The 12003-nt window shown below is 44.8% G+C and overlaps 1 protein-coding gene across 1 annotated transcript; it reads right to left on the reverse strand.

The window, feature by feature from the left end:
* Positions 1–140: 140 nt before the first annotated feature.
* On the reverse strand, positions 141–9593 carry DRC5 (dynein regulatory complex subunit 5). Its single transcript, XM_074237069.1, has 4 exons — positions 9424–9593; positions 5336–5904; positions 3182–3631; positions 141–2969 (listed from the first exon to the last, which is right to left on the reverse strand). The coding sequence occupies exons 1-4, from the start codon at positions 9578–9580 to the stop codon at positions 2763–2765; spliced, it is 1383 nt and encodes a 460-aa protein (XP_074093170.1). The 5' UTR covers positions 9581–9593; the 3' UTR covers positions 141–2762.
* Positions 9594–12003: the final 2410 nt, after the last annotated feature.

Consider the following 12003-nt stretch of genomic DNA (forward strand, 5'->3'; position numbering starts at 1 on the left):
CTCTGCTAATATTAGTGCAGAAAGGCAAAAACAGTCCAGAGATGAGCCACTGTAGGTCTTGATCTAGAATTTTCTTCCCCTTTCTCCTGTCTCCCCCAGAGGATACCTAGAGGCAACTAACACCCTCTCCCCCCCCCACCTTGGGTCCAGCAGTGTCAGTGCCCCCTCATCGAGGCCTCCACCTATGCAACATCATCTCTGTCCCTACTTCCCTCCTCTTTGGGGGTTTGAGGAAGGACAGATCCGGGAGGCACTGCTTTTGAGTTGTTTTTCAAGGTGTTAGGTCCTAGCTCTGATTAGATGGGTGTGGGATTGTGGACTTGTGGGTGTGCTTGGAAGGTTGAGAGGTTGATGCTAAAACGAGGGAAGGTGGTTCCAGAATGTCCACTAGTTTCCTACAGGAACTCTTCTCATCTTTCCCGGAATTGTACAACCCACACTCAACAGGCTGCTTTCCTGAGTCTGTATCCTCTCCCCCTCCCCCTTCTTGTCTGTAGACTGGTCTGAGCCATCTCTTCACCCCTCTTAAAGTCAGATCTAGTTGAGGCAGGGGACCCTCCCCCACTTCATGACCAACCCCCTCCCCTGTCATGTTGCTCCTCCCATTGTCAACTTGTAAAACATAGTTCCTTCAGAAGAAAGACAACCATTACAGCCCATTTCCCTCAGAAAGGGCATGAGTGGTCACGGTGGAGATACAGAATGTCATTTGTGTGGACATGAGCCAAGTAAAGGGGATCAGGACTTGGACCCTTCATTCCTTACCTGTACTCACCATCCCTGCCTTGGGTGTCACATACAGACACACACACATACATACACACACATACACACACATACACACATATATCCAAAGGCAGACTTGAAGACATGAATCCTTTGGTTCTTGCTTGGTAACTCTGACTGGCAGGAGAGATTCAAACCAGTGAAATTAATTAATCTCTAAAATTAAACCTTCCACTGAATGTTCTCATTCCTCTGATGAGGAAGTCTGCTAGCAGCGCACACACATGCACACCCACACATTCACACTCTTGCACAGAGATGGAATCCAACTCAGAGTAGCACAGGCACACAGATGGGCTGGGCACCGCCAAGCTGTGGGCCTCACCCTTGCACCCCCCCCACTGGTGCTCTGCTGGGCATCGACTGGATGACAGGCAGCTTTTGTCATCCCACTCCCAAATGCCCTGCCCTGGTGATTTGCCTGGTACATCTCTGGGGTTTTCTGTCTAGGGAGGGAGCTCATCCTTTCTCTGGTCTTCCAAGATTGGGTCAGGGTAAGGGGATGGGGAAGATTGTCATTTCTCCATTAGACAAACACCAGGAAAAGCAGGAAACTGAGAGCTTGCCTGTTTTCTAGCCCTTCCCTCACCCTAGGGTGCATAGGCAGGGTGGTTAACCCTGGGAAGCAGAGGTAGAGAGGTGCAGGCATTTTTACTAGCCACACACCTTAAGGAACATCTGGAAAACTCAGTGTGGTGGGGATAAGGGCTAGGGGCTGTGGGGGGGGGGGGGAAGTGGACAATGCTCTGTCCATTGGGTGCATCACGCTGTGGCCTTTCTGTTAAGGATTTCCAAGTGAAAAGATTGTACAAACCAAACGTGGAAAAATAAAGTTTTCAGATGACTCACTGACTTTCCTCAACGGCTTGGTACTTCCTTCCTTCCTCCCAAAATCCCTGCCCTGGGTCACATACTTCATTTACATCCTATTTGGATATATAGCTGGTCACAAAGTTTTAGGGGATGTCACTTAAACCTCTCTACCCAAGACATTTTTTTCCCCTTCTAAAGCCTGCTCTGCTGTCAGCAGTATGAGAGAGAGAGAGAAAATATATGTGGAAAAAAAATGAAGGAAAATATGTATATGTATGTGTGTATGCATGTAGCATACTAATGTAGAATATGCATTACATATGCTATATAATATAGTATATATGTAATATATATTATATATAATATAGTATACAATGTAATATGCATGTAGTATACTGTAATTTCATTTATAAATTCGTAGTTCCCACAGCCCTCAACTAGCCTTGTTCCCCCACTGCCTGGGAGAGGTGACTCAAGCAGGGGATTGACTCAGGACCAGGACAGAGCTGGAGAGAGGAAGGTGGCCTTGGCTGCGATAGGGATGGCAGATGGCAGCCAAGCACTAGGCCCCAAAGGAGCCAGCTCTGTGTGTATGTGTATAGGTTGGAAGACATGTCTCCTGTAGGGTTTGGGGTGAGGTATCAGGGTTCAGCCCTGATTAGGTTGGCAGCAAGGAAGGAGAGGTGCCTGGAGGGCAGCTGACAAGAATGGGAGGTCAGATAAGGGAAATGTTTACAGCCTATAATTGTCTCCTGAATTCTCCAACTCCCCTCCAGAGTCCTCTACTCGTATCCTAGGATTTAGAGAATGTTTCTTCTCAGTATCCCCAGCTTTCCTGTCCCTTGGGCACCTCTTTGCTCCAAGCCAAGTCCTTAACCTCAATTCCCTTTCCTAATTCCTTACCAGATTTGCCTCTTTCTCTTTTCCCTGCTAAACCTCTTCTCCTTTTAACCATTTTCTCCTCTGTTCTTTTCTCCTGTTTCCATCCCCCTCCTCATAAAACACTCTGGCCTAGGGGAGGGGGTGGGAGCTGAAGATGGGAGCAGGAAGACAGGGGTTTTTATTAGAAGACCATCTTAGGGATGCAGCTGGTCATGGGCAAGGGGATAGGAGTCAGTGAGTGGGCAAGTGGGACTGAGCAGCAGATGCCAGTCACCCTTCCCTCAACCTGCAGCATTATTGATGATATGGCTGACTGTTACATGACAGCACTTTGGTTGCAAGGTCCGAAGACGGGCAGCCTCTCGGTTAGCATTGAGGGCCCCACTTATGAGGTATTCGCTCTCTTGGCCAATCTCAGACATCCTCAGGTCAAACTCCATCAGGGTCTTGTTTTCAGACATGCCCTCCAAGAGCTGCTTCCCCCCATCCTGTGCCAAGGGAGGTGAGAAAGAGAAGATGATAAGTAAGGATAGGGAACTTTTGGGGAAGGATGCATTAAAGAGGCATTGTTCTTGGGGGACCTAACAAATACAGGTCTGATCAGGTTGGCATCAAAATCAAGAATATCTCTATATACTCTCTCACCACTGAATCTTTGCCCAGTTTCTGAGATCCCCCACCACCACCACCTCTGACTCACCAGACCAATGTGGTTGCAGGAGAGATTGATGCAGGTCAGAGTGGTGTTGACAGACAGCACCTGGGAGAATAGAGTGGCTGTGGGCTCAGAAAGCTCATTGCTCCCCAGGTGCAGGTTGGTGAGGGTGGAGTTGGTCTGCAGGGCATGGGCTATGGCCTGCCCACCCTCATCCTCAATGCAGTTGAGGCGAAGGTTGAGGGAGACGAGATTGGTGTTGACAGACAGAGCATGGGCCAGTGACTGGGCCCCTAAAGCTTTGATTTTGTTGTTGGCCAGGTTGAGGATTTTCAGCTTGCTGTGGTTGATCAGCTTGGCTGCAGCCCGAGCCCCTCGGTCTCCAATATTGTTGTGTGACAGGTCTAGTTCCAGTAGGGATGGGTGGTCCAAGAGATTTCGAATCAGGATGCGAGCCTTCTCATCATCCACCTTGCTCCGAGTCAGTCTGAAGACCTGAGGAGGCAGAAGCATTTCCTGAAGGTAACTGGGTGGGAACTTGTCCTATTTTTTCTTAAGAGGAAATGGGATAGGATGGGAAACTGTGACCTGAGCTTAGCAATTTCCTCTCATGGTCTGACTTCCTGGAATTGGACTCTGAAGGTAGAGGGCATCATCATTCTGAACAGGAGGTGGTACAGGATTGGGGAATAGATGATGAGCAGAACTGTTAAGATTTCCCTAGCATTTGGAGAGTCAGGTGACATGGTGAATAGAACACTGGTCCTGCAGTTAAGAGGACCTGAGTTCAAATCCAGCCTCAGACCCTATGTGACCATGGGCAAGTCACTTAACCTCAATTGCCCCTCTCCCCAAATATTTCCCTAGTTCCTTAAAGAAAGTATTCTCAGTGGATAGGGTGTTTGCTATAGGAAAAATTTGAGTACAAATCCCACTTTAGACATTTACTAATTCTGTGATCGTGAACAAGTCTCAACCTCTCTTAGTCTGTTTCCTTTCCTCCTCTATAAAATAAAATTTATTGTACCTACTCATATATATAATATATACATATATATACATATATATATATATATATATATATATAATAGCCTATGGCACCTACTCACAAGGTTACCATGAAACTCCAATGAGATAATGTTTGCAAAATACTTTGCAGATATAAATATCATTTATCATTAAAAAGCCCTGTAATTTTCCACTGAGACCTCACAGTATTATGGAGGGGACCTGAAAGTCTGGAAGTCTATATAAGAGGAGGCAGGGTAATTCTCTGGTTCTGAGAGCAGAAGATGTGAGTTCAAAATCTGCCTCCAGTCCTTACTTCCTGTACCAACTTGGCTAAGTTATCTTGTCTTGGTCTCAGTTCCCTTAGCTGGGGGACTGAGGGAGTTAGATGCCTGAGTCACACACACACACACACACACACACACACACACACAAACAGAGTGTGAATTTTGCAAAGGACCTCACATATTTTGTTTTCATTTGACCCTTACTTACAACAATACTGAATTAGGTTGGATAGTTACTCTTATTTTGCAAATGAGGAAACTGAGGATGAGAAAAGTTAATGTCCTGGGCATCATGCTTCAGACAGTAAGGTGAATATGAACTGGAAGGGATTTAAAGGCCATTTATCCCCAAATCTATCCCCCCCCCAAAAAAAAACCCTGAGGCAGAGAGAGTGACTTGCCTATCACACAGCTGAGTTAAATTTTGAACTCAGGTCTTCCTGACTCCAAGTCAGTACACTATCCCCTATAACCTGCTGCATCTCAATTAGCACATGGAAAGATGAGAGAAAGGAGGAATGGGAAGGTTTGTGGTTGAATGAGGAAAAGAGGAGAAAGGAAGAGAAAACAGTAAAATCCAACTGGAAGTCAAATCATCTCTCCTCATATGTCAAGTGTTGTTGTGGCAGAACAATCTCTGAAGTCAAAGGCATTATAAGCCCATGGATTTAAGGCTGGAAGAGATTCTAGGGATCATCCAAACTAATCCTTCCATTTTGAGGCCACGAGAACTGAATGACTTTTCCTCCTGTCACAGCTAGATCATGGCAGAGCCGGGACTCAAACCCAGCTCTTCTGATTCTATATCCACCCTTCTTTCCACTTCGTTGTGCTCCTGACCTAAACAGCCGGGTCACTCTGTGGTTGTGTGAGGAAAGGGGAGAAGGGAAGAGGACTTCACCACCTTGAGGGTCAGACAAGTCTTAATCGCGGATGCCAAGGAGTGGCAGTCTCGGATGGTGAAGAGAAAGAGGTTCCACTCAAAGTTCATGCCGCAGTCCTTGACTCCGAACACCAGATCGAGTATTTCCAGCTTGCGGAGCCCGGCCACCAGATCCCCCAGCTGATAGTGGTCCATATTCAGGTCGTCCTGCTCAGTCTCACTGGCTGAGTCGGTTAGGTCCATATCCTGAATCGGCGGCTCCAGCATCACAGGGGGCAGGAACTGGTCCACCTGAAGCCTGACCACGTAGTCCTGGCAGAGAGGAATCAAGTCCAGGATGACGTTGGGGTCCGTGGTCCCCGGGATGAAAACTTTCAAGAGCTCCTGGAGGTGCCTCTCGAAGAACATCCGTTTCCAGTTGTTCCCGTACTTCTCCACGTGTCCCACGGACCAGCGCTGGTTGCAGCGGCGCTTCCAGTAGCTCTCGTCTGAGATGAGGTTGGCGACCACCTTCAGGGACAGGTCAGGGGAGAGGCGGTCCAGCACCTTTCGCTGCTGTTCTGGCTGGAGCTCTGTGAGTACGGGGTGTGCTGTGGGGAGGAAAGGCAGAGAGGAGACAAAGGCCATCCCATCTGGAGTCAGTGGATCAACAGGCATTGATTAAACTCCTAGAGACATGGGTTATGTAGACAGCCTTGGACAAGTCACTTTTTTTTCTTTGAGTGTGTTCCTTTTTTTTTTTTATTTTAAATGGCTTTTTTATTAAAGATATTATTTGAATTTTACAATTTCCCCCATCTTACTTCCCTCCCCCACCCCCACTGAAAGCAATCTGTCAGTCTTTATTTTGTTTCCATGTTGTACATTGATCCAAACTGAGTGTGATAAGAGAGAAATCATATCCTTAAGGAAGAGACAAGAAGTCTAAGAGGTAACAAGATGACAATAAGATATCTGGTTTTTTTCCTAAATTAAAGGGAATAGTCCTTGAACTTTGTTCAGACTTGGACAAATCACTTAACTTGTCTGCCTCAGTTTCTTCATCTACAAAATGTGGATAATGATACATAACAAAACAACAATGATGCTATAATAATAGCATAGTGGCCTATGAGAACCACATGAGGTGTAATACCCTAAAGTGATTTGCCAACCTTATAAATATGTATCCTGGGGTGGCTAAGTGGCATAGTGGATAAAAGCACCAGCCTTGGAGTCAGGAGTACCTGGGTTCAAATCCGGTCTCAGACACTTAATAATTACCTAGCTGTGTGGCCTTGGGAAAGCCACTTGACCCCATTTGCCTTGCAAAAACCTAAATAAATAAATAGATAGATAAATAAATAAATATGTTTCCTATCCGTATGGTCTGTGGGGATACAATAATAATAAAAGTTCCTGCCTTACAAAAACTTATATTCTTAGATGTTCACAGATAAGGACAAATGAAGCAAAAACAAAGTGACTGGCATGAGGCACTAGCTACTGAGGAAATGTGATTTAAAAAATATTTTAAAATCTGTTTCTACTTTATTTGCCAAGAAGAATAATTATTTTAAAATTAAATTTTATTTTTTAATGAATAAAAATCTAATTTTTCTCACTCCCACGTCCTTTCTCATTCCATTGAAGAAGAAAGAAAAATAAAACCACTGTAACACAGGCAGAGTCAAGCAAAACAAATTTCCAAATTGGTCTTATTTACCAAAATTTATAACTAAATCTATACTCTGATATCACTGTAGAAATTTGGAAGGGTCTGCTGGGCTGAGCCTTGAAGGAAGCTAGTGATTTTTTTTGACAAGGCAATGGGGTTAAGTGATTTGCCCAAGGTCACACAACTAGGTAAGTCACATTTGAACTAAGATCCTCCTGCCTCCAGGGCTGGTGCTCTACCCACTGAGCCATCTAGCTTTTCGGTGGGAGTTAGTGATTTTAAGAAGAAAACATTCTAATTATGGAGGGAAAGCCTGTACAAAAATGGAATGTCTTATATAGGGAAATAGCAAATTGACCAGTGTGATTGGTGATAGACTGGGAAGAGTAGGGAGGGAATCAAGTTATATAAACTATCTACTAATTGTGTGACACCATGTTGAACACATTTACAAATATCTCATTTGATCCTCACAATAACCTATCATCATTTTATATTTGAGGAACCTGAGGCAAACCAAGGTCAATCAAACCATCCAAGCTCACAGTTAGTAAATATCCAAGGTCAGATGTGAATTCAGGTCATCCTGACTTGAGTCCCATTATTCTAACCATTGCCAGTGCCTGCCTCAGGGACTTGAACCCTGCAACTGAGTGTTTCCAATTCAATCCAATTCCTGGATTCCTCCCTCAATTTTTATCTCCCATCATTCTTTCTCTTCCTCCTCCTTTTTTCTTTCTATTTCAGACACACTAATCAAATCTGAGCATACTCTCCCCTTTGTTTTCTTCTAGGATTTATTTATTCACAGGGGAAAGAATATTCAGAAATATCACAACAAGCCAGTAGAAATCAGGAGTCTGTGCAGAAGAAATATACTCAGTGTAGAAGGCATAACTCTAGTTCTTATTAACTGATTCCAGTTCAGCTAAAAGTCTTCTATCAAGGAAGAGTGGGAAATAGTTCATCAGGGAAGGCTTCCAGGAAGATGCCAGTTTGCTTTGAACTGGTTTTTTTTTTTTTGCAAGGCAAATGGGGTTAAGTGGCTTGCCCAAGGCCACACAGCTTGGTAATTAAGTGTCTGAGGTCGGATTTGAACTCAGGTACTCCTGACTCCAGGACAGGTGCTCTATCTACTGCGCCACCTAGCTGCCCCAAATTGTTTTTTTATTAACTTGGGGTTCTCCCTATGTGGGACCAGTGTTAGTGGGTTGGTTATGCAGAGGCCCAAACTGAGCACCAATATTCATGGAAGATTTACCCTGCTTTCTTTTTCAGACGTGGGTCTGTCGAGAGACTTATTGCCCTCGAGCATAAGTTCTAGATCAAGGAAGGACTGTAGAAGTCATCTTAAATCAAGGCCCCTCATTTTACATCTGAGGATATTGAATCATGGGGGCAGCATTTGAACCCAACTTCCTCAACTTCCAATCCAGTACTCTCTCCATTGTATGACAAATGGAAGATCACATAATCATGGGATTCCCAGTAGAGCTGGAAGCAGTAGAAAAGACCTTAGAAACCATCTAGTCTAATCTCCCTCATTTTAGAAATAAGGAAACTGAGGCCAAGGGAGGTTATGTGACTGCCCTAAGGTCACAGAGGTAGTAGATGTTAGTGACAGGGCACCTCAGGGGACCCTCAGTTTACTTTGTGAATGCATCTCATTAGATCACTTCCAACTCATTCTTTGTTTTCACTATTCATTTTTCCCCCTATTCCTAACATACACCATTCACCTTGTCTAATAATAATCCTTGTGCCTTTCTCCTTTGAAACTCAGATTTCAGAGGAGATAGGGCAAGTGTTGGTCAAGAGTACAAGGCAGGGCAATATAGGCCAGCCCAAAAGGCCCAGATAGTACAATGGCTTGATTAGACTAGAATATATTTGTGTATTTACTTTGCTGTATGTTTTATTAATTTGTTCCCATTAGTGTGTGGATGTGTAAGGTCTTGTTTCTCTCCCCATGACACCAGGAATCCTGAGATGGAAATAATTTTATCTCTTCCATGTACCTGAGATTAAAGGCAGAGACAGTATCTGTCCCACCAGACTAAAGCACCTTGTGGATAGGGCCTAACTCTCTTGTCCAACTGGAAACTCTAAAGACTCTAGTCTGGGAGATCTTTGGAGATGGTTTAGCTTTTCCTGGGATTGGAAAACATTCCACATTGGCCAAATATTTCTTCTGAGCCATCTACAGATCTATTAAAAGAAGTTTTGTATAACCTTTTGATGGTTAGTTCTAGGAATGATGGCTCCTATGAAATGAGAATAAAGATATGTTAGCTTCTGGATTATGAAGGAAGCAGAGAGATAGAGAGAATTCTAGGACCAGGAGTGGGAAGCTAGGGAAACGGTCTTTGAACTGAACTTTGAACTAGTCAAGAACCTCACCACTAATCCCCTTGACTTCTTCCTGTTGTGAGTAGGGATGGATGGGACTTACTTTCAAAGTTGGTGACAAAATGCTGCAAGCAGAGATCAATGAGCGAGGGTACGATGGCCAGGGTCCATTCCGGGTCTTCTGCAATAATGCGACGCATCCTCCGGGTGCCAGAGGCTGGGTTGGAAGCTGTCACATTTGATGGTGGTGGGACTGCCATGGTTACCTGGAAGGTGGCTGGGACTGTGATACAAAGGGTTCAGTGGTTTTCTATCAGTCAACTCCTTAGGCAGAAAGAGCCAGAAACAAGCAAGTAGCTGTTGAGTCCTAGGGCAAGAGACATTGATTAGTATCTATCTGTAGCTGATACCTTGCAGGTACTCACAAAATACTTGATAATAATGATAGAGATGGAGATCTGTGAGCTTGGATGGTTTGATTGACCTTGGTTTGCCTCAGGTTCCTCAAATATAAAATGGGGATAGGTTATTGTGAGGCTCAAATGGGATATTTGTAAATGTGTTCAACATGGTGTCCCACACTTAGTATATAGTTTATATAACCTGATTCCCTCCCTATCCTCATTGGCTGAGGTCAATGGGGTACTGAAGCAGAGAGGCTGGCTGCCATCCTTGAGTCTTTTTTAAGTTAGTCCAGGATACAAGAAGAGGCAGAGGGAGAAAAGTGGACACCAAGGTGAAAGGGAGAGGCTAGAGGAACATCAGAGGGAAGAATATGGGGCCAGGGTGCACAGAGGGAAAGAGGGACTGCATGGGAGTTTGTGGTGTTTAACTTTGGGTTTGGTCTTTGATTTCACCAGAACAGGAAGCTGGGTGGAGAAACTTCCCCTAACAATGCAGAAAGATTCTTTCTCTGAACTTTACTATTTGAGAGCATTGCCTTGGGGATACTAAGACATTAAATAGCTTGGCCAATATCCTATAGTATAGGTCAGATCAGACTTGAACTTAGGTCTTCCAGACTATGAAGTCAACTCTCTATTCACTGTGCAACTCTGTCTTTCACCTTAGCAAGTAAAAATAGTAAATTGGGGGTCTGAATTTGGGGAGATGTGGTTGTGACATAAGGATATCCTTCTTTGTTTGTCACACACTGACACCCTTCTAGTTTTACTTATGGGAATCCCAATCCCACGAGCTCAGGCTACAAGTGAGACAGAAGCTGGCACCCCTGTGCCCTCCTCCCAAGGCTCCAGCTGCTTCCCCACCTTGCCTGGACTCCTTTTGAATCTGTTCCTTGACTTCCTGCACGGCAGGGAAGGCTCCTTTGAACCAAGCCTCTGTGTTCCCTGGCAGAGAGAGTACAGCAGATGGTGCTGCCCCCCTGTCTAGCCCTACTCAGTGCCTTAAGGCAGGCTGCAGTTACAGGTCCCTTCTTCTGTGGCACTGCTAGGTAGCCCCTCAACCACTTGAGAAAGTAGATTGACCTTGAGGACTCTGGAAGACTGATGGGGGAAAAACCAAGAGGAGGGATTGATATCTACGAGGCAAAGGGTCTATCCTGTTAGAGGACAAAAAGGGAGGAGCTGGGGTTGAGGTTTTTGCATTTTGCTCAGAATGGAAATGAAATTCAGATTTATGCAAATTAGAATATAACACATTTAACTAACCAGCCTAGACAATTTGAATGACAGGACTATGGGGACATAGTATGGTGGGGGTGGGGAAAGAATGGGTCTATGTGAGGAGAATGAGGTCTGTGAGTGAATGAGATCCTTCAACAGCAATTTTGGTCTTTTTGTAGGAGGTTGAGAAGGGTTGAGATAGAGGGATGGATTCTGTGAAGAGGGATGTGGTCTGTGAAGGGGGTCTTTGAGACAGGGTGGGGTTTGGGAGGAGGGTTAGATTCTATGAAGAGGGATGGGGCCTCTGAGGGAAAATGGTGTCTCTTGAGGTTAGATAGGTTCTTTAAGGATAAAGAAGTCTAGGGGTTGCTAGGTGGTGCAGTGAATAGAGCACCGACCTTGGAGTCAGGAGTACCTGAGTTCAAATCTGACTTCAGACACTTAATAATTACCTAGCTGTGTGGCCTTGGGCAAGCCACTTAACCCCATTTGCCTTGCAAAAAAAAAAAAAAGGATAAAGAAGTCTTTGAGGGTGATGGGGATTTTCAGGTCAAGCCTGGAATCCTGTCCTCCAGGCTTTTGTGGTATAGCATGGATCAAGGTCCCATGAAGGAGGTTGTGGTCCAAGAGGAGGTGACAAAGTCAGAGAGCAGGTTAAGGAGTTTATCAGGGTCTGGCTTTGAGTCACCTTCTCATCATAGAAGGCATTTCTATTTCAGCCTGGAATCTTCCTCTGAGGTCCATTACATGAACACTTTCTAGGAGATAGCCAGTCAGAGGTTACGCAAATCTAACCTCTTCTCCTAACATAGCTGTGTCTGGAATCTCCTTTAAGCAGAATATCTTTTGGGGGAAATCAAGAGATGGGTCTCTTTAGGAAGGCATCTATGCCAGCCCAACAACTCAAAGGTTCCATATTTGTATCTACTGTCTCATGTAGGTGACCAGATGTCCTAATTTGGCCTATAAGCCTGATTTTCAATGACCTGCATTGGTTGGACAGACGTCCAGGGAAATGTCCTTTCAGTCCTTTATATAATTGCTGACAAACTGGGGTT

Source organism: Macrotis lagotis, chromosome 5 (genome assembly GCF_037893015.1).
Source record: "Macrotis lagotis isolate mMagLag1 chromosome 5, bilby.v1.9.chrom.fasta, whole genome shotgun sequence".
In the NCBI taxonomy this organism is placed as follows: domain Eukaryota; kingdom Metazoa; phylum Chordata; class Mammalia; order Peramelemorphia; family Peramelidae; genus Macrotis; species Macrotis lagotis.